Source organism: Colias croceus, chromosome 9, assembly GCF_905220415.1.
Source record: "Colias croceus chromosome 9, ilColCroc2.1".
Taxonomy (NCBI): Eukaryota; Metazoa; Arthropoda; class Insecta; order Lepidoptera; family Pieridae; genus Colias; species Colias croceus.
Genome location: NC_059545.1, coordinates 9,225,551 through 9,247,651, shown reverse-complemented (window position 1 = coordinate 9,247,651; position 22,101 = coordinate 9,225,551). Strand labels below are relative to the sequence as shown.

The 22,101-nt window shown below is 33.6% G+C and overlaps 2 protein-coding genes across 2 annotated transcripts; one reads left to right on the top strand and one right to left on the bottom strand.

Moving 5' to 3' along the window:
* Positions 1-2,623: 2,623 nt before the first annotated feature.
* On the bottom strand, positions 2,624-3,891 carry LOC123694336 (transmembrane protein 223). The gene is made up of 2 exons (XM_045639746.1): positions 3,431-3,891; positions 2,624-3,160 (listed from the first exon to the last, which is right to left on the bottom strand). The coding sequence occupies exons 1-2, from the start codon at positions 3,810-3,812 to the stop codon at positions 2,868-2,870; spliced, it is 675 nt and encodes a 224-aa protein (XP_045495702.1). The 5' UTR covers positions 3,813-3,891; the 3' UTR covers positions 2,624-2,867.
* Positions 3,892-4,976: 1,085 nt separating this feature from the next.
* LOC123694243 (DNA topoisomerase 2) lies at positions 4,977-21,881 on the top strand. The gene is made up of 19 exons (XM_045639628.1): positions 4,977-5,142; positions 5,985-6,216; positions 6,419-8,318; positions 8,683-8,822; positions 9,207-9,409; positions 9,941-10,089; positions 10,527-10,764; positions 11,934-12,091; positions 12,439-12,647; positions 13,178-13,321; positions 14,186-14,324; positions 14,880-15,003; positions 15,596-15,751; positions 16,314-16,472; positions 17,022-17,141; positions 18,406-18,586; positions 19,676-19,899; positions 20,307-20,494; positions 21,269-21,881. The coding sequence occupies exons 1-18, from the start codon at positions 5,128-5,130 to the stop codon at positions 20,481-20,483; spliced, it is 4,668 nt and encodes a 1,555-aa protein (XP_045495584.1). The 5' UTR covers positions 4,977-5,127; the 3' UTR covers positions 20,484-20,494; positions 21,269-21,881.
* The last annotated feature ends 220 nt before the right edge of the window (positions 21,882-22,101 follow it).

Sequence of the window (22,101 nt, the reverse complement as noted above, 5' to 3'; positions counted from 1 at the left end):
ATGGCTCTCAACTAATCCCTTAAACAGCGCTTGACGCTATTTTAACGTATCACATAGTTTTATATTACTATTAATGCGTCGTGTGAATAATGAGAGTATTTATTTAACAGTAAGCAAAATAACAAATATATTTTTTGTGAAATTTCAATGAATGAGTAAATAGGTGGTGTGAAGTTATTTTGCTTACTGCGTGTTTTCGGATGTCTTAAACGTGTGTTAAGTGTAACTGCAATGCAGTGAGATATTCATATTAATTATATTTACACAACATTATTTTTCTAATCACCTGTGATTTTATTCGGATGTAATCGTTAAATCATTACGCACCGCTTCTCATGTGTGCGCTCACGGAGAGCCTTAACAAGTAATTTATTAGAGAATTTTAATATTTATGTCTTAAATCTTAATGTAAATAAGGAATAATCGTACTTATTAAATGAGGTTCGATGTAATGACCGCCATCCGTTAACGTAGTTTCGATTTTTAAATGTCTTTATTCTGTAGTCTATGACCAAAATAATTAAAAAAAAAATTTATTCATTACATTCGATCCTCATAAGCTTGTCGTAGCAAGCTAGCTGAAGCATTTGTAGACTTATTCAGAAATGTCTATAGGTAACTAGGATAAGTGATTTTTTTCTCAAAGTTCGCTCTACATTGTTTATGTCCTTTTTTTAGTTGAAGGCGCGAATTTTAAAGCACTTAAATGTTAATCTTTGGATATGTACAATACTTAAATTATGAAAGATATTTGAGACTTATTAGTGTCTTATTAAGCATCTCATTTTTTTGTGTATATATGAAAGAAAAATATTTTTTGTTGTATTTGTAAATGTATTTCTTGTTTATTTTGTTAAAAGAACATTACTTTCCGTTGATAGAATTATAAATAATTTAATAAAGAATTTTTGGATGACTCTACTGTAAGGTTTTATTTTCCCCTTCCTTTTTCCTTGGTATTTGACAAACAGAGCTTTACATCTTAGAGCCGGCGCGCACGAGCAACTTTGTCTCCGCAACTATTTTGTCTCTCCCATCAATTTGTATTGGGAGTTGCGTCGCTACGTACGCGCACTTTCATACTAGCCCATGGCTGGAGAGACAAAATAGTTGCGGAGACAAAATAGTTGCGGAGACAAAGTTGCTCGTGCGCGCTAGCTCACTAAAGATTCATGCATTCTGAGTCATACATTCCTTTGGAAGTAATGCATCAATCAACTTAACATTATAAATGCCAAAAGTGTGTTATATATATATATAGTTTTGATGAAACCATGCAGCATGTTTAGTAGATATCTGGTAATACATATTATATTAAAAAATATATAACTCGAAAACTACCCAGTCTTTATTAAAAAATATTTTAAATAAATAATAAATAAATAAATTTCTTTATTTGCATAATGTGTAAAAATATAACAAAATTATATTATAGGTTGAATCAACACATTAGCCATAAATGCCGTGCAAATTATATCAGCTCGGCAACATTATTTTATATAAAAAGTACATTATTTCATTTTCACATCATAAAAGGTACACATTATATTTTATGCATATTCATTAGTTAGTACTATTTGTAAGCTCTATAACAAGTTACAAGTTGCGTTGATTTATACATGCAGAATTAGGGTGCCATCAGACAGACTGCATCGCAGCAACTGCGCGCGGTCGATATATATAACTGCAAGCAGTTGTGTGTTCGACTTCATGCTGTCATGATATCAACTGCACGCAGTCGGCTGCAGTCGAGTGAAGTCAATATCAACTGCATACAATCGCGCGTTCAACTTCGCGCGGTCGGCTGAAGTCGGGTAGCGTCGCCGCATGCTGTCCACCGCTACTGCATACAGTTAGTGTGCAGTCAGTCAAAGAACCGAACGCAAAATAATATTCCGTATGGCAAAATAATAGCAAAGGATCAATCCACATTCGTGGTGTATTTTGCAGTTTTTTAATTCGGTTATATCGCCGGCGGCGGCGGCGCCGTAATAATATTAAGAGGCCTACCTACCTACCTACCACCGAAACTAGCACCACCGAACATTTTATTTTTTTACCCCTTAACCAGATCAAATTTAAAAAATCTAGCTCGGTACTTTGCTAGTACTTATATTACTTGTAGTATTTTTGGTATTACTTTTCACTATTCTAACTGTTCATTATTCTAGAGAACTTTTGATTACCGCCAAAAGTGGCCACTTTTGGCGGTAATCAAAAGTTCTCCTTATTTACCGAATGCAAAATAATGAAAAGTAATACCAAAAATACTACAAGTAATATACTAGCAAAGTACCGAGCTAGATTTTTTAAATTTGATCTGGTTTAGGAGTAAAAAAATAAAATGTTGGGGGGGCGCTAGTTTCGGTGGTGTAGTCGCCTTAAGAGACGTAACGTGTGTGCTTCCATTTCGACGTCAAACCTTACACTAACTCTTGGCCTACATGCTTGGTTTCGACTGTGTGAAGTCGGACCCGACTGCAGACAACTGCGTGCAGTTGAGTATAGCAACTGCGTGCGGTTACTAATGCGACTTCGTGCGGTTGTTGTGTTGCAGTCTGTCTGATGGCAGCCTTAGAGGCTCCATTTTATTAAGTACATATATAAAATAAAAAGCAAGTTCTTAACAATTCATTTATTTACAGACTTAACTAAAAACAAATATGTACCTATGTTTTTCCTTTGGATAGAAACATTCAACCATATTCAATACCATTCTAAAATCTTGATCGAGATAAAAGGTCAAAACTTATAAGCACCTCAAATTCATTTTACGAAACTCAAAAACAACAAACTCCATTTTTCGAACTACATTTAATATTATGCAAAATACAAATCTCACAATATCAGTCAATTCATTAAAATGTTCACCACTTTCTAGCCAAGCCTGCGGTAGAATCAAACAGCAAAGGGTTCTTAAACTCCCCTCGCATATCAATCATATAATGCATAACTTTATTCTTAACTTTAAGCGGCAGCTGTATTTTAGCTAATTTCCTATCTTCCTTACAACACACATTCTCTATTGGTACTTTCATTATTCTATTTTTACCAAGCGGAGTGTAGGTGACAAATGTTAAGTGTTGTCCTCCTTTATTGAGTATGAGATATCTCACAGACCGCAGTGTGTACATCCAAATTACAGTTAGAGATCCAGTGCCTGAAAATATTTACAATAATGTACTCATTACTGTAGCTACTGCTATAGAAGTAAAAGAATGTGTTTAACAAATTATAGGCTAGGTCATTTTATACGCTTACATCTCTGTTAAAAATTTCATCAATATATTTAGAGATTTCATAAGAAAGGATAACAGATAGACAAGAGTCACTTATAACATTCAAAATATAAGAGACAAATTAACCTCAAGCAGGTCATTTGATCTATTTACATTTATGAATGCAACAGAAAATTATTAATTTTTCATACCAATTAGTAGTGCAACTGTTCCTAATGTATTCTTATACTTATTTTCACCAAGATTGATTTTTCTAAACCACGGAGTAGACTCATCTATCTTCGCAGTGTCAACAGGAGCATCTTTAAGATTATTTAGTGAAAATACACCTAAATAAGTCCAAAACACATATTGAACAATAGCGAAGGTATTCATGTACATAAAATATTTGGGATTTTCATACTTAAATAATATTACATCCTTTGCAACTCTTGTATTAGTATCATGTATAGTTTTAGTTACTTTTGAACTATAATTCACAACACCACTTTTATTAACGCAGTTATATTGTATTGGGTATCGAAGAGCTGTAAAAGTTCTTTTAAACATGTTTAATGTACATGGTAAAATCATGTTTGTGAAATTTATATTAAAAATACTTTAATAATGAATTCAGAACAAATTTGCTATATTAAAAACTTAACCTCTTTTAACTATTTATTATGTCAAATAAGTGTCAAATATACCAAAGTTGACATTTGTAATATTTTGACAACGTCAATTTGTTTTTTTTTTAATCGCTCAAATGAAGACAAAGGACCCTTGGTTATGTGGCCTTAAAAAACCATAGAGTAAGTAATATATGTCACTATGGAAACGCTTTCGTTGGTGAAGGTAAATTTAAATATAAACTAGCTGCTCCGCGCGATTTCACCCCCGTAGCCCCCTGTTGGTCGTAGCGTGAAGATATATAGCCTATAACCTTCCCCGATAAATGGGCTATCTAACACTGAAATAATTTTTCAAATCGGACCAGTAGTTCCCGAGATTAGCGCGTTCAAACAAATAAACAAAAAACAAACAAACAAACTCTTTATAATCTTTAATATATATAAATCTCGTGTCACAATGTTTGTCCTCAATGGACTCCTAAACCACTTAACCGATTATAATAAAATTCGCACACCATGTGCAGTTCGATCCAACTTGAGAGATAGGATAGTTTAAACATGTAGGTACCACGGGCGAAGCCGAGGCGAACCACTAGTATTAGTATAGATAACATTGAATCTTAGCATTGAATGCTCCCATTCACTTTACTGCAATAGTAGACTAGGCCTACTAATATTTAGGTTTAGGACGGTGGTTGTGCTGCGGTTTAGGAATATACTTAACAATGTAATTTATATTGATTTAAAACCAAACCTGGCTAGCTATTTTATGTATAAATAATTCACACCCTTAACATACAAACAAAAATAGTTATAGTAACCTGTGCTAGTAACCGCTTAGAGCATTATCTAAGAAAGTAGGAAGTCATTTAGAAAGGTGTTATCATATTGAGGTATGCGAAGTTGCTACTTGATTTTTAAACATTCCGGACAAGAAAATTTTGCTAATATTTTATTTTACTACAAATAATTTAAATAGTCATCAATAATTATTTGTACTTCATAGAGAAATGATTACTTTTCAGTACCTGGCAAAGAATGATTTTTAAAAATATACCTACTTATTGTTTATGGCTTGGCGTCTTTTGTCAAGTTCCTATATATATAAAAGTACTCTGTGGTCAAGTTCGAGATACGCTGCGGTCGTGCATTAGTAATTCACGGAATTAAAATGTTATTTTGCAAAAATAATTAGCGCTTGCACTAATAAAGTCTTGTTTTCAAGACAGGGCGTGTTTAGCGTTGATCGCGCACGTTTTATAAGCAAAACTATCAAGATGGCTGATATAAAGGTGAGGACTTGATACTTGTCTTGGCGGCATTTTGATCGGTAACGGTCGTCGGGCATATTATTGTAGTTTGTTTATGTAGCATTGAATGTATGTGCCAAATCATATTTTATTGTTTTTTTAACGGTTATTTAGTTCATAAGTTATAAAAGGTTAGGGAGAGATATTAAGGCTTTTGGGAATAATTTAATGCATAAAATGAAGTAGGACATCGTCCTTAATAATAATTACATGCGCTGCATATATTTTCTGATATTGTATTTATTCACGAATGGAGACTGGCGCAAGGTCTTTTGACTAAGCGCTATATGAAAAGTCCGTTACTCCAATTATTCTATATCTACCTTCAATCAAACATAGATTTTGAGATTTACCTGCAATTACTATTCACAGTCAAATTCATCAGATACAATTAATTTATCAATATCAAATGAAATTGAAAAAAGAAAAGAAACTAGCAGTTGTACAAATACCATGTGAAACCTGTTGCTAATAAACAAATATGTAGGTCTATACTTAAGTCTATATAAAAGTATGACACATAAAAATATTAAGTTATAGTAAAATCTTTTCTTTAACTAAACACTTGTTGATTGTCAGCCTTCTAAAACATAAACAATATACAACTGTGAATGAAATACAGTAGAAGTACACACCATTTGTATATATTCTATTATAAAATATGGTCTAAACACATAGACATTTATTTGAAATATATTTTATGGTTGCTATTTATTGGGCACCAAATAATTAAAAGATTCAGTCTATTTGAACTAGAAAATTTAATAAAACATAGATAAATGAAAACCATTACTTACACACATTGTATTCCGACTTTATTGCAGACAATGTTCTCAAAAATGAACAATGGTACCACAAACGGTACTGGCGAGCCTGTGCCCGCTAAAAACCAAAAGGGTAGCATTGAAAAGATATACCAGAAGAAGTCACAACTTGAGCACATCCTCCTCAGGCCTGACACATACATTGGATCCGTTGAACGGTCCACAGAGACTATGTGGGTGTATGATAAGACCAAGGAGTGTATGGTGCAGAAAGAATTGACTTTTGTGCCAGGTATATATACTAATTATAAATTATCTGTAGCAATACTCTGCCTTTACTTTACACATTATTTCTTCAAAAGAGGTTAGATTGTAAATTATTTTATATGATGCCATTTGGTAATTATTGAACTGATATAGACAAATATAAAATTTGTCTTTAAAATATAATAAAAAAAAAAAGTGATTTTCTATTACAAAATTTATTTTTTCAGGTTTATATAAAATATATGACGAAATATTAGTAAACGCAGCTGACAACAAACAAAGAGACCCAAAAATGGACGTGATTAGAATTGAAATAAATCAAGAACAAAATACAATTTCTGTTTACAACAATGGATGTGGTATTCCAGTCGTTATGCACAAAGAGGAGAAAATGTTTGTCCCAACTATGATCTTTGGACATCTCTTGACATCTTCAAATTACAATGATGAAGAAGAAAAAGTGACTGGTGGTCGTAACGGATATGGCGCAAAATTGTGCAACATTTTCTCCACAAAATTCACTGTTGAAACTGCATCAAAGCAATACAAAAAACATTTCAAACAGACATGGGGAGCAAACATGACCAAGGCGTCAGAGCCTAAGGTTAAGGAATCCGGCAAGGATGATGATTTTACAAAAGTGACTTTTAGCCCTGACCTGGCTAAATTTAAAATGGAGAAATTAGAAGACGACATTGTCGCTCTCATGTCTCGACGTGCGTATGACGTAGCGGCGTCTACAGCAGGCGTGAAGGTCTATCTCAATGGAGAGAGATTGAAAATTAGTAAATTTAAAGACTATGTAGATTTATACATAAAAGGCAAAGAAGACGAAAATGGACAGCCTTTGAAGGTGGTATATGAAAAGGTTAATGACCGTTGGGAAGTAGCATTGACACTCTCAGATAGAGGGTTCCAACAAGTGTCATTTGTAAATTCTATCGCAACCACAAAAGGTGGTAAACATGTCGACTCGGTTGCTGATAGTGTTGTTAAGAATGTACTAGAGGTACTTAAAAAGAAAAACAAAGGTGGTGTTAATATTAAGCCTTTCCAAGTTAAGAATCATATGTGGATATTTGTTAATTGTCTAATCGTCAACCCAACCTTTGATTCACAAACCAAAGAAAACATGACACTCCAAGCCAAAAGCTTTGGATCGAAATGTAATTTCTCTGAGAAATTTATTACGGCAGTTACTAAGTGCGGTTTAGTAGAATCAGTATTGACATGGGCTAAGTTTAAAGCTCAAAATGAGCTTGTGAAAGCATCAGGTAAAAAGCAAAGCAAACTGAAGGGTATACCGAAGTTAGAAGATGCTAATGAAGCAGGTACAAAAAATGCGCATTTGTGTACCCTCATCCTTACTGAGGGAGACTCAGCCAAGACGTTGGCTGTGTCCGGACTCAGTGTCGTTGGAAGAGATCACTATGGTGTATTTCCACTTAAGGGTAAACCGTTGAACGTAAGAGACGCATCTCACAAGCAAGTGTTAGAAAATGTTGAAATAAACAACCTCATCAAAATCCTTGGTCTTCAGTATAAAAAGAAATATAACACGCTTGACGACTTAAAATCGCTAAGATATGGCAAAGTGATGATAATGGCCGATCAGGATCAAGACGGTTCTCACATCAAAGGACTGATCATTAACTTCATACATCACAATTGGCCAGAGCTATTAAAACTGCCATTCTTGGAGGAGTTCATCACACCTATCGTGAAAGCGACGAAAAAAGACAAGGAGATATCTTTCTATTCTTTACCAGAATTTGAGGAATGGAAGAACGAAAATGAGAATTATCACACATACAATATAAAATACTACAAAGGTTTGGGTACCTCCACTGCAAAGGAGGCTAAAGAATACTTCCAGAATATGGAAAGGCATAGGATAAAGTTTAAGTACGCGGGCGCTACGGACGATCATCACATCGAGCTGGCTTTCTCGAAGAAAGGTGCTGACCAACGTAAGGAGTGGCTGACGAGCCACATGGAAGAAGTCAAGAGGAGGAAGGAGATTGGCCTTCCAGAAAGATATTTGTACACGAAAGAAACAAAAGCGGTTACATATTCGGATTTCGTTAATTTGGAGCTGGTTCTCTTTTCCAATGGAGATAATGTTAGGTAAATATATATTCTGATGTATTATTTATTCCTTTATTTTAAATTTATGCCTGTCATCCATACTAATATTATAAATGCGAAAGTAACTCTGTCTGTCTGTCTGTTACTTAATCACGCCTAAACTACTGAACCAATTTTCATGAAATTTGGTATGGAGATATTTTTATACCCGAGAAAGGACATAGGCTACTTTTTATCCCGGGAAAATGACGCAATCCCGGAAATCCCACGGGAATGGGAACTATGCAGGATTTTCTTTGACTGCGCGGGCGAAGCCGGGGCGGGCCGCTAGTAAGTAATATATTGAAGTTGCATTTGTTTTGTTGACTTATTGTAAATACAATATACATTTTTCTATTTCCAGATCAATACCTTCCATGGTAGATGGCCTGAAGCCGGGTCAACGTAAAGTGATATTCACGTGTATCAAACGTAACGACAAACGCGAAGTTAAAGTCGCGCAGTTGGCTGGTTCCGTAGCAGAACACTCTGCTTACCATCACGGTAAGAAAGTTATAGTTATTAAGGAAATGATACATGGAAATTTTAAATACAAAAAATTTGAAATTTTAAAATTTCCATGTATCATTTCCATCTCTATTAAACTATGTGTAAATAAATAAACACTTCACATCTTCTTTGAAACAACTTAAGGAAATTAAACCATAATGTGATATTTTCAGTTAAATGAGTTTGTATATCTTTCATTTTCTGGATCATAACAAAATGACATTAACATCTCATTGAAAGTTTTATTTAAGAATATATCAATATTTGGTGAAATAGAAGCACACATTTCCAAAATATTAAACTTTTTGGCACTTATTATCCTTTTTTTTATTATATCTGTTATATGTCTATAATACACAAAAATCCAATCAACCACAGGTGAGCAGTCGCTCGCGATGACGATAGTGAACCTCGCTCAGAACTACGTGGGTTCAAACAACATCAACCTTTTGGAGCCCCGCGGTCAGTTTGGTACAAGATTGTGTGGTGGCAAGGACTCGGCCAGTCCGAGATACATATTCACGCTCATGTCTCCGCTTACGAGGTTGATCTTCCATCCGCATGATGATCCTTTGCTCTTGGTAAGTATAGGAATGGATATATATTTATATATTTCGCTGATAAATGTGTCTCATACATTACATTACATTACATGATAAGTCACTTTGAGTGTATGAATTGTCTTTATAATCACAATATTATTAATTATTGTAAAGAATTAATAAATATAAATTTATAGAGAATAGAAAAATTCGTCTATTTTTTCTATTTATTTATAAAGCATTTGAATGCAATAAAAAACCAAAAAATGTAAATTCAAGAATTAATAAAGAAATCATATTTATCAATCAAATGTTTCATATTTTTCTAAATTATTGTGAAAAATGTTAATTATCATATCAAAATCATAGAGGTATAACTTATAAGAATAAACTAGCTCGAACCGGCGGCGTGACTCGCGTGCCGAATCCAGACGTGTCTATGTAACTAATTTCATACACGTCCAATTTCTTTTCGAGTGACTAACAAACATACACCCATCATTGCATTCATAATACAAATAGGATATTATGATTTACGATATTCACTATTTTCTATTTCTTTTATTATAGCACGAATTCGAAGACAACCAGAAGATTGAGCCCATCCACTATGTCCCCATATTACCGATGGTACTCGTCAATGGGGCTGAGGGTATCGGCACTGGCTGGTCCACAAAGATACCGAATTACAATCCCAGAGACATTGTTGCTAATATCCGGTGAGTTACATTAATTATAATAGCATAAAATTAAGAAAATATATATATATATATATCAATAACAATTTTTAACTGACCACACATCATATTGTATTATCTCTTGTGTGTATGATTCCCTGATTTAGGATTATATTCTCTCCCAAATAACTTGAAACATAATCATTAATTACTATAATCAAGTAGTAAAGAAATTGAATAACTTTGAGGGTCTAGTTTTTGTAGGATGAAGACATCAAATCTCATTAAAATGTATCATAATTTTTTTTTTCATATTATAGTTACAGTTCGATTCAAACTTAATGGCGGTTCGGAAGTTAAGAAGCAGGTGCGAGTGTAAAATTGTTTTCTGCGCATCGGTTCGTACGATTTTCCGAGCCGCCATTAATTTTGAATCGTACTGTAATAGGTAATAATTTTCTGTATACATTTTTTTACAGCCGCATGCTCGACGGCGAAGACCCGAAACCGATGCACCCGTGGTACAAGAACTTCCGCGGCACGATAGAGGGCTTCGGCGACAAGTACGTCATATCCGGCGAGGCGGCCATCTTGCCGAACGACAAGATCGAGATCACGGAGCTTCCGGTCGGCACGTGGACGCAGAATTACAAGGAGAATGTATTGGAACCTATGCTGGGGACGGATAAAGTTAAACCGCTGATAAGTGAATATAGGGTAAGTTTATGAAGTAGCTTATTGTGATGAGATTTTTGTTATAGTTCATGGGCAAAGGTCTATTACAAATTCAAATTTCAAATTCATTTAATTGCGAGTAAACACAGCATACAAGATATTACAATTCATTTTACCAGATAATTTACCTTTTACAAGCAGTGAAAGATAAATTATCTGTATCAACTTTATTATTTAGTACAGTAAAAGTTCTTTATTCGCGGGTAATAGGTTCCGTAAATGTGCCGCGAATAGCGAAACCGTGAATATGGAATGGTAATTTGTATGGGGTAATAGGGGATACGTTCCTAGGTGACGAAATAATAAAGCAAATAAGTACATAAAGAAATCAGTTTAGTTGAAGTTTTTGATACATGTTTATTAATAACCATTTAATTAGGTATTATCTTCAGGTTTAGGCAATGGCTTGGCACTTTTTACTCGTTTTTCTTTTTTTTTAGTCGACATTATAAATTCGTAGTTGTAGTTCAGGCGTTTACTAAGTATAACGAATGATTTTTATTTAGGTAAATACATAGATGTATGTACCGATGTACCAATTCGAACCGCGAATAAAGAATTTTAGACCGCGAATATAGGAATTAGGTCTCATTTTTTCCATCCGCGAATAGTGAAACCGTGAATGAAGGAAGCGCGAATATTAGGAGCTTTTACTGTATTTGAACAAGCTTTGTTACTTTTAATTATTTGATGCTTAAATAAATTGATACAAAAGATTATTAAAATAACTTAGTAATACATGTGGCAAATTTCATTGAAGGTGGTCGGAAAAATACACATTCTGTAATGATTTATATCAATGCTCTTTTTATCAGTACCGATTCTTAAAATGCAGTAAAATTAAACTTATAATAGACATCACATTTATTTTTATTCAGACTCAAAATGAACGTTTTTCTACAGTTATAATAATTATTTTTCTTTTTACACGCTTTATATTAGCTTCACCTGTATGTTTGTATGTTTGTAACCGACTTCTTTGGGCGCGATTTTGACCCACTTTAAACGGCCAGATTTCGTTCAAACTTTGTAGATTTATTGAGGACCGATGACAATACACTAATTTGATAAAATTTTCTATTTTTTAGTTCGGTTTTCTATAAAAAGCGTGTTTTTTAGTTTTTTTAAACTATTATTATTATTCTCTCAAGGAATACAACACAGACACGACAGTGCGTTTCCTAGTGACCCTTTTGCCGGGAAAATTGGCAGAGGTTGAAGCGGAAGGTGTGCACAAAGTGTTCAAACTGCAGACCACCATCTCAATGACGTGCATGAACGCGTTCGACCACAACAACTGTTTGAAGAAGTGAGTTTTATTTATCTATACTAATATTATAAAGCTGAAGAGTTTGTTTGTTTGTTTGAATGCGCTAATCTCAGGAACTACTGGTCTGATTTGAAAAATTCTTTAGATAGCCTATTTATCGAGGAAGGCTTATAGGCTATATATCATTACGCTAAGACCAACAGGAGCAGAGCCACTTTTCTCAGATGAATATTTTCCTCATTTAAATATATTGTTTATTGATGCTCTTCTAATGATCGTCTGTATTTTAAAGATTTTTTCTTTTGTTTGACTTTGCTCCGCTTGGATAAGGACAATAATTTTTAAACATAAATTTTTATATTATATTTATTTTAACATTTCGATAGATATGACCGCGTCGAAGAAATCCTACGCGAATTCTACGACATGCGCGTGCGTTACTACGCTAAAAGAAAGGAGTTCCTCGAAGGCCAGCTACAAGCTGAAGCTGATAAACTTAGCAACCAGGCGCGCTTTATAGTGGAGAAGTGTGATAAAGGGCTGGTGGTGGAGAACAAGAAGAGGAAGGTCATGGTGGAGGAGCTGATCAAGCGAGGTGAGTGGTTCTTGATTGACTTAGCCAGTTATACAGTGTGTTGCTTGGTATTATGGTCAGTGGAGCTCAAAGGTCAAGTGGTCAAGTGGAGGTCACATGTTATAAGCGGAAGATGACAAGCTCGGCAACCATTTAAATTTTAAGCAGAAAATGAATGGGTTTTGTAAAATAAGCCAGCCAGCTGAAGTCAGCTTTATAACCCTTAAAACCCATAATTGGGTTTATATTTTGATAATTATGATAAATATCATAGTTGTCTAATGGTTTACAGTGTATAGTATTTACTTCCATAGATAAAATTATTTATTGAACAATTTATATTGAATAATTTACATTCACAAGTGTAGCCATTGTGTACTTTACTTTTTTTTTTATATATTACTGCGACCAGGCAATCTGTTAGGTAACAATTGGCCTTTATATTGTTTGGAACTCCGTCCGGGAACATGATATGTGTACTTTACTATTAAAAAAGAAAGAACTTTCTTCTTTCTAAACACTTTATTAACACACTGCTATGTCCCCCACAGGTTACGCGCCAGACCCGATAGCGGAGTGGAAGAAGCGAGCCAGCAAGATGCAAGGTCTCACCGCTCTGGAGGAAGAGGAACCTCAAGAGTCTGAAGATGAACCGGAGCCCGAGGAGACGACTAAGGGGAAACCTGTTGATCCAGGTGCGTTTAAATATATCTTAGAGCTAAGTATTATTACGTAATTAAATACTTCTATAATATTTGTTAGACATCTTTACTCAACCCAAGTCAAGACAAGAATGCCCCGCAACTCCAGATGACCGTTATTTATTCGTTGTGTGCGCGATGACAGCGCCCCTAGTGGCCGCAACTATTCAGGACTTGTCATCTGTCAAATGACAAATCATTTCAACTGATGTCAACTAGATGATAAGATATTTTTGTGATATTGATTTTCGACTAGTTTTTCAACGAAATTGAAAAAAATAGTGTAAAAAGTGAGTGTGTATTATACCTAGCGATTTTCTTCCTGGTGAAAAATAATTTTTTCTCTTCACAGCAGCTATCCATTTTTGTCTTTGCTGTAATGTCTACTTTGATGTTGGAAACGAATTAAACTTGCAGGAACTGTTTTTCCCATTGTTTTTACAATTTACGACACAGCATGTACTATGGACCCATATCGCTAATTTTTATGTTTTTACTTAAAATTATAAAGGAAGTTATGAAAATAAAAAAAATTTGACACATGACAGCCCAGAATTAATTCACATTTCTGCCACGTCGTGAGCTACGGTCGATTTGCCGTTCCCTACCACCCACTTCGCACATAGCCAATAGCCCGGTCAATATAAACATTCGAAGTTACATAAAGTCCCAACAAGCTGAATTTCTGTGAAGTTGTTGAAACGTTGTTTTCATTCAAAACATTTTACACAAAATCTTTTTCATAATATGTTTCCAATAAATAATTTTCATATAAGATGTTCAACTGAAAATTGTCTTACACTGTGTTTATATTGAATGTATATCAGTTATATTTCACACACATTTTATTTATTACAGAGAAAGCGTTCCAAAATCTAAAGGAGGTGAAGCGTTTCAACTATTTGCTGGGCATGTCCATGTGGATGCTGACCCGTGAGAAGAAAGATGAGCTTCTCAAGCAGAGAGATCAGAAACTTGTCGAGCTTGAAGCGCTCAAGTATATATTTTATATTTTATCAATTATAGTAGGGTAGTTAGTAGTCAATATAGTTATTTCATTTTTCTATATATTCTATCTTAATATATATAAATCTCGTGTCACAATGTTTGTCCTCAATGGACTCCTAAACCACTTAAACGATTATAATAAAATTCGCACACCATGTGCAGTTCGATCCAACTTGAGAGATAGGATAGTTTAAACCTCAAATCGTTTTAGAGAAAGCGGGCGAAGTCGCGGGCGGTAAGCTCGTAGGATTATAAGAAGGGAAAGGAAAATGCGAAAATGATTTTTCACTAAATAGTTTAGGTTTGACAAAAATACTATGTTATTTAAATGCTATATAATGTCAGTATTGACATTAAAAAAATGTATAAAAAGTACTTGATACTGCAGAAATGTTTTGTTTATGCTTATTTCTTTCTCATAATTGGTAGCTTCCTGAATATAGTTCTTCCACACAATTTCTTGGCTGAAGAGCTTGAGGACCAGCCTTAGATCTAAGTTTATAATAAAATAATAAATAAATAAATAAAAATCTCTTAATAACAGGAAGAAAACACCAGCATTATTATGGCGTGACGATTTGGACTTATTCCTCACGCGGCTCGATGATCTCGAAGAGAAGGAGAGACAGGAAGAAGCAGCTACCAATAGAAAGACTTCTAAAGCTCAGGTATTTATGTATTATTTGTAAATTTTAAACTAGTTTTGTATTTGCTCAGTAAAAGCTATGAAATGTTTAATGAATATGTGTATGATTTTGCTACAAAAAATTAATGTAAAAATTTACCATGGAAATATGAGACTGGGAGCAAGTAAATTATACATTATTTTGTAGATTTTCTAGTTTTAAATAGATAAGCTATTATGTGTATTTTATTGCTAGAGCGTGACACACAAATGATTTTTAATTTTACATGCCTTCTTTAGATGGATAGGATAAAGGTAAATATATTAAACAATAAATTTAATATGTATGATTAATTAACACTGTAACGTGTATTCTAATCGTATTTATGTATTAAAACAGAAAAGTAAACATATTGAAGTATTAGATACAGCTTCTATAATCACACACTTTTTTAAATGTTGCCTTCAAAAGTTTTTATAAACTTTTTCATATTATGTAACTAATTATTTATTTTCTTTCCATACAACTGAAATAATTTGTAGACTTATACTTTATTAATTTTTATATCTATAATCATTAAAATGAGATTCCAAATCAGATCACATAATATTCATTATATTAATCACATAAACAGGCGGCAAACAAGAAAAACCGCAAGTCGCTCATGGAGATAGTACCATCACAAGATGGCCGTCGCGTAGAGCCCAAGATCTCGGAAGATATCATCAAGAGGATACAAGCGGCAGAAAAGGCGAAGATTAAGAAGGAGGTCAAGAAAGAATATGATCCGGTGAGTTTATATCTATTACTAGGTTTCCGCCCGCGGCTTCGCCCGCGCAGTCAAAGAAAAACCCGCATAGTTCCCATTCCCGTGGGATATCCGGGATCGCGTCATTTTCCCGGGATAAAAAGTAGCCTATGTCCTTTCTCAGGTATCAAAATATCTCCATACCAAATTTCATGAAAATTGGTTCAGTAGTTCGTGATTGAGTAACAGACAGACAGACAGAGTTACTTTCGCATTTATAATATCTATTAGTATGGATATTTTTTTTTTAAATTTTGACAGAAATTTTAGGTCTTTTTGTATATTTGCAACAGGTGCTACAGCATCCATCTCATAAAAAAACATGATATGATTAAATCCGTGTTTTTTTTTAATGTAGTTTTATGTATTTTTCCAAAACTGATAATAAAATATGACATTGGTATAAAAAAATTGGACTGTTTTGCAAATAGCAAGCATTATAAAATAATAGTCACCACATTTGTCTTTTTATTTTCGTATTGACTTGAAATTTTTAAAGATTTTAATAATATGATCAACAATACAATAATGTTTTGTTCTCTAGGATGACCCCACTGGCATAAGTCCAGCGAGTCAAGAGAAGAAACCGAAAGGGCGCGTAAAGAAAGAGAAAGAAGTAAAAGAGAAAGTAGAGAAGGGAGATAAAGCGGATAAGGATGGGCTCAAACAGACGAAACTCAGCTTTAAGAAGGAGCCCAAGAAGGTTTGTTTTTGTATGATAAGATGGAGTACTAAATAAAGTTTGGCATTGCTTCCAGCCAAAAAATATTTATTGAATTTTTCTTGGTTATAGTTTAAAAAAAAAGAGTGTGTGTGCCGAGCACAAGTATCAGAAGTGAAACTTCTTTGGCTAGATTCAAAGATACCAAAATCGTTGCCTCACTCCATGACGTGACTGTATTGCCATGACGCATCCTTGAAATTTTACACAACGCGCCTAAAGAAGTTTCACTTCAAAAGTTCAAGCTTTGTTTGGTGTTTAGTTTCTGGAGGCTAGGAAATAAGCTTATTTAATACGCACATATAAGCCACTGTAAGATTTCACTCTACTCTATCACAATACAGAATATATTTATTTTATTTTATTTATTAAGGTCATCCAACATTAGTCACGACAATGCTTATAGCTAGGGTACATAATATAACAAAAAAAAAAATCAAGTCAAGTCACTATGTGGCACTACACACAAAGCAAAAAAAAAAAAAAAAAAAATTAAATATATTTATTATGCAATAATATATAAATTTGCAGAAGAAGATGACGTTCAGTGGCAGCGATTCGGAGGAAGTGTCGGGTTCGGATGTGGAAGCGATCGTAGAGTCTGCGCCCGCGCCCCGACCACGGAACACTACTCGACGAGCTGCTACTAAGGTAATAACTAGTGATGCAACTACTTTTACGAATACGAATACGAATATCAAACCTACTATTCGGCGAATACGAATACGAATACCTCGTCTTGGTAATAAAAGACTTATTTATTTAATGAATTAAACATTCATTAAATAAATAAGTGTTTACTCTTCTAATAATTAAATTTTACAATAGGCAAATTTTTATTTAAAAAAACATAAAATTAGTAGATTTTCTGGTTTTAGGAGATTTTTTTCACTCTGGATGTTTCCAGCCGTTGAAAAAAGTCTTTCCGAAGCGACTGTACATGGCTTCAGTGAAAAATATTTTTGGGCGAGTTTTTTCTGACTTAGAAAATGGGCATTTTCTCGCCAAAAGGCCAGTGGATCAGCCGTCTCTGCAAACGTCATATTTTTACGCGCGATTTTTATATCTGTAGTAAATAGAGTTGCGTACAAAAATATTCGTTTTTAAATATTCGTATATTCGCCGAATACGAATATTCGGTAAATGTCTACTATTCGGCGAATACGAATATTCGTATTCGTATTCGTTGCATCACTAGTAATAACTAATGTATTGTATAATGTAAACGCAAAAAAATGTATTTGTTTTTTAAGTGAATATAAAAAAAGTGTTGTTGAGGACTTTATAGGAATTAGGTGTCATTTTTTCACCGACTTCAAAAAAAAGGAGGTTATCAATTCGGCCGGTATGTTTTTTTTATGTATGTACACCGATTACTCCGAGGTTTCTGAACCGATTTACGTGATTCCCTTTTTATTCGATGCGGGATGGTGTCGAATTGGTCCCATAAAATTTTTATGCGGATAGGCCCAGTAGTTTTTTATTTTATGAACATTTTTGTCTGTATTTATAAATGTTGCAAGTGCAAGTTAGAAGTCGGGTATTTTTAACGCAGTTATCACTTGTGTTGTTAATTACCTAGCTCGTATAGTTTTTATTTTTGTATGATAATGTGGTAATCATTTGGCCGTTAATCACTTATTCAATCCACGAATAGTGAAAATGCATATGAAGGAAGCGCACATATGTAGCTTTTACTGTAGTTATGTGTCATTTTATTTGAAATATACTATGGTTATAGATTTATTCTTTATACATTTATATTTATAAAAGTACTAGCTGTGCCGCGCGGTTTTACGTAGGCGCAAGCAATGTTTTGCATTGCTAATATTACAAAGTATCGTCACAATTTGCTCAGTGGTTACGAGCTTATAATATTGAAAGCATTTATTAAATATTCTTAACATTTTAACAGGTGCAAAAATACAAGGACGGTTCAGACGATTCCGCCTCTGATTCAGAGCCAGAGCTATTAGATAATAAGCTCGGTTCCGATGTGGAGCCACCGCAGAGAGTGATGTCGGTCAGTGATGATGATGATGATGACTTTAACGTGAAGAAACATGGCAATAAGAAGCCCGCTGAAATGGATTCCGGTGAGTTTTGGCTTATTTTGTATTTTATTTCATTTATTTCAAGCAACTTAGAGCCTTAAGGCCGTGTACGCGGTCCGTGCGCTGTTTGGCTCAAATATGTGATTTTTCAAACCAGATTGTCCATCAACCACTTATCTTACAAACATATGAATTACTAATAATTTTAGGGAATTTTATTGTCTATATAGTTAGTTAAGAGTTTTTTTCAATTAATACAGTATTTGTGAATACCATCAAGATAACTGAGCCGATGATTACTTGATTTCACTTTTAGTGTCAATTTCGAAGCTAAAAATATCTGAAATTGCTGACAGATCTAACACACATTTTTTTTTAACTAACTGCAAAAATCCTTATTAAAATAGTTAGTTAAAAGATTTTTTTAATTTGGACTCCTAACTTACGAAATTAAAATCCGAACAATGTGAATTTTTTTAGAAATTATACTCGACAAAATGATTATTTTCACCAAGATATTTGACTTAGTTGAATATAATTTATACATATTGCAATAAAAGAACGTATTACTTATAAGATAAAATTTAAAAAATCAACTAAGGTACCTCTATTATTTTTCTACAATTTTTTTTAAAGTACTATAAAACACTGCGCGCGACCCGATTAAAATCAGTCGGCAGCGAGCCTTCCCAGAGAGAGGACATGTTGCTCGGCGCTCTCCTGTGGACCTATGCTGTTCATAGTAAAAGGATAGCGCAAGCCGCGATCTATCGTAATAGATCGCGGAGATTTTGACTTGCGTTAAATTGAATAAGCGCTCTTAATACTACGAAACAAGAACAATATTTGTTTTCATTCGTTTTAATTAAATTTATTACAGAGAAATGATTAGAACTCAATTTAATTTTTTTTGTAAAGAAGAGTCGTGTTTCTAATGTTTATTTATTTCTCTATATCTGACTAAAGTACTAACTTGGAGCTAATCTTCTAAACTCATCGTTAGTTTCCACGAATATTTCACTTCTTAATTATCATCTAGAAAGAGAGAGTAAAGAGTAAACTTTTAACAATGAAAAATCAATTTTCTCACATAACATACGAAAATATATATATTTTCTTCCCTTCTTTCAGATTGTCTATTCGACTCGCTTATTGAAGAAACAAAGAAGGAAGAAGCGAGCAAGAACACAAGCTCTGATCGACCCAACGTCCTCTCCAGTGATGGTGATGAGGCTCCATCACCAAAGAAACCGGTGAAGAGGAAGCTGATGAACGTCAAGGAGCCTGTGAAGAAGAAGGTGAAAGCAACCATCAGCTTGGACAGCGATGATGATAGCATATTTGATACCAAGAAGGTTTGTTCGCTTAAAAAGTGATTTTAGGTGTTATGTACTGGATAGATGGAACTGTAGTGTTAAGGACTTTGTAGTCTTTAAAATATGTTAGATTTTGTAGTGAAACTTTTTTAGGCGAGTTAAGAATAAAATTTCAAGGTTTCGTTATGGAGTAAGGCGATGATTTTGGTATCTTTGAAATGTTTGAATCTTGCCAAAGAAGTTTCACTTCTGCAACGTGTGCTCGGCACACACGCTTTTTTTTGTTGTCATATTTTTTTTTAATCATTGTGTGTTCATAAAAAAACAGCTTATAAATTGTAGCACACATACACAGCATGAAACATAAAACATTTGATATAATTTATTAATAAGGATAAGAATAAAACAAACAGTGATCATCATAAAAAGTTTAATATAATTCACAGGATACTAAGAAAAAGCCCGCAGCCGCGAAGAAACCAGCAAAGAAAGCCGCTAAAAAGAAGGGCAGCGATGAGGACAGTGATGTGGAGATGTCAGCGAGTCCCCCCCCAGCCAGGAGCAACGCTAGGGCAAGGGCTCAGCAGAAGTATCACTTTAGTGATGGGTCGGACAGCGAGTAGACGTGCCGATGGTAATTATTTTAGTTTTTTTCATGATTTGACTATGTATAGAAGTGGTATGTAAGATTAGAGATGCTTTGTATGAGCTAAAAAGTATAGGCGATGATAAGTAGGTAGGATTGTCAGCTTAAGGATGACTTTGATAACGAGTAGACGTTGGTAAGGTTTGAGTAGTATTCATTTAATTTTTTGTTACATCTCAAGGATATAGATGCTATGGTAATGTATGGAGCAATATATTATTATGTCAGCAAGCCCCTCCCCCCCCCCAACACGGGGCAACGATAGATCAAGGGCTCAGCAGAAGTATCACTTTAGTGATGGCTCCGATAGCGAGTAAATGTGTTTATGGTAATTATTGTTAAATTAATATAGAGATTAGGGATGATTAGTATGAGGTAAAAGTAAGGTGAATAGCAAGATTATGAGAAGTGGTGAATGCAACATTATTATGAGTTGAGCGATGATGGCTCTGGTGGCGAGCCGTAGACGTTCTATGCCCTATGGATAGTATAATTTTATATTTTTTAGATATCTCTTAAGATTGTTTTATGTAAATAGCACTACGGTTATTATGTTATTATGCACACATGGTTAGCTAGACTAGTGTTCGTGTGGATAGTATTTTTAAGGGATATAATATATTTGTCAATTTATCTAATTACTTTGGCAATCGCAAAACTTAAATTTGTTTCAGTAATTTAAGTAGCCTTGCACACGATACACTAAGTAAGCCTTTATCTTCCTCTTTTTGATCTAATTAAGTTATTTTTATTTTGTTTCAGAAACAGTTTTAAGTCTAAAGAAGCAGTATTTGTAAATATAGGAACATGGAAAAATGTGAATGAGTAGTATAAGTACTACGAGCCGAGTGTTTGAGCCTTTTCTATGGAGTTTTGAATCTTGACGTTTTTTAATAACATAATTCGTGTTTATGTTTTACAATTTTAACATAAGACATGTTTTATAATAGTGACAATTGTACGACTGTTCGTAACAACTTATTTTATAGATAAGAAAATACAGTTTCTTTTTGTTTGTACATAATTAATTATCTGTTTAGTTTTCACTTCGTTTAATCTGTTTTCTTTCTCTTCTTAATTTATCGTTCGTTAACTTTAATAATTTTCTTATGTAACTTTTTGTGTATTTCAATATATTATGTACCTAATTGTGAAATTTAATTTTAATAATATTATATATTATTAGTACAATTTTTGATTGATATATTTTTGTAGAAAAATTCGTATGTTCATTCCGTGTTTTCCAAGTGAAAAGAAATATATTTTGTTGTCAATTAATTAATTGCTGTTAAATATGGAATTAATGATTAAATGATATTTTTTAAAAGGTCGTTTTTCAACAAAACATTTTTGTAAATAAATAATTTTATACGTATAACTTGTGTTTTTTTTACAACTCCCATTGAGTTATAAGTCATTTTTATCAATAGGTAGTTAAGTAGGTGCTGCCTTGACTAATTATTATTCATAAGAGGTAAATGTTTGTGTAATATATTTTTTTGAGTGAACCACTGAACAGATTTTAATGAATTTTATTTATTAAAAATATACAATTAAGGCACAAAAACAAAACCATCAACTGCCTGGTAAGTGGT

Coding starts and splice junctions, on each gene's coding strand:
- LOC123694336 (XM_045639746.1), bottom strand. CDS start 3,812: ATGATTTTACCATGTACATTAAACATGTTTAAAAGAACTTTTACAGCT. Junction 3,161..3,430: donor AACAGTTGCACTACTAATTG/GTATGAAAAATT, acceptor AAATATTTTCAG/GCACTGGATCTCTAACTGTA.
- LOC123694243 (XM_045639628.1), top strand. Junction 6,217..6,418: donor AGAATTGACTTTTGTGCCAG/GTATATATACTA, acceptor TTATTTTTTCAG/GTTTATATAAAATATATGAC. Junction 14,325..14,879: donor GTCGAGCTTGAAGCGCTCAA/GTATATATTTTA, acceptor TCTTAATAACAG/GAAGAAAACACCAGCATTAT.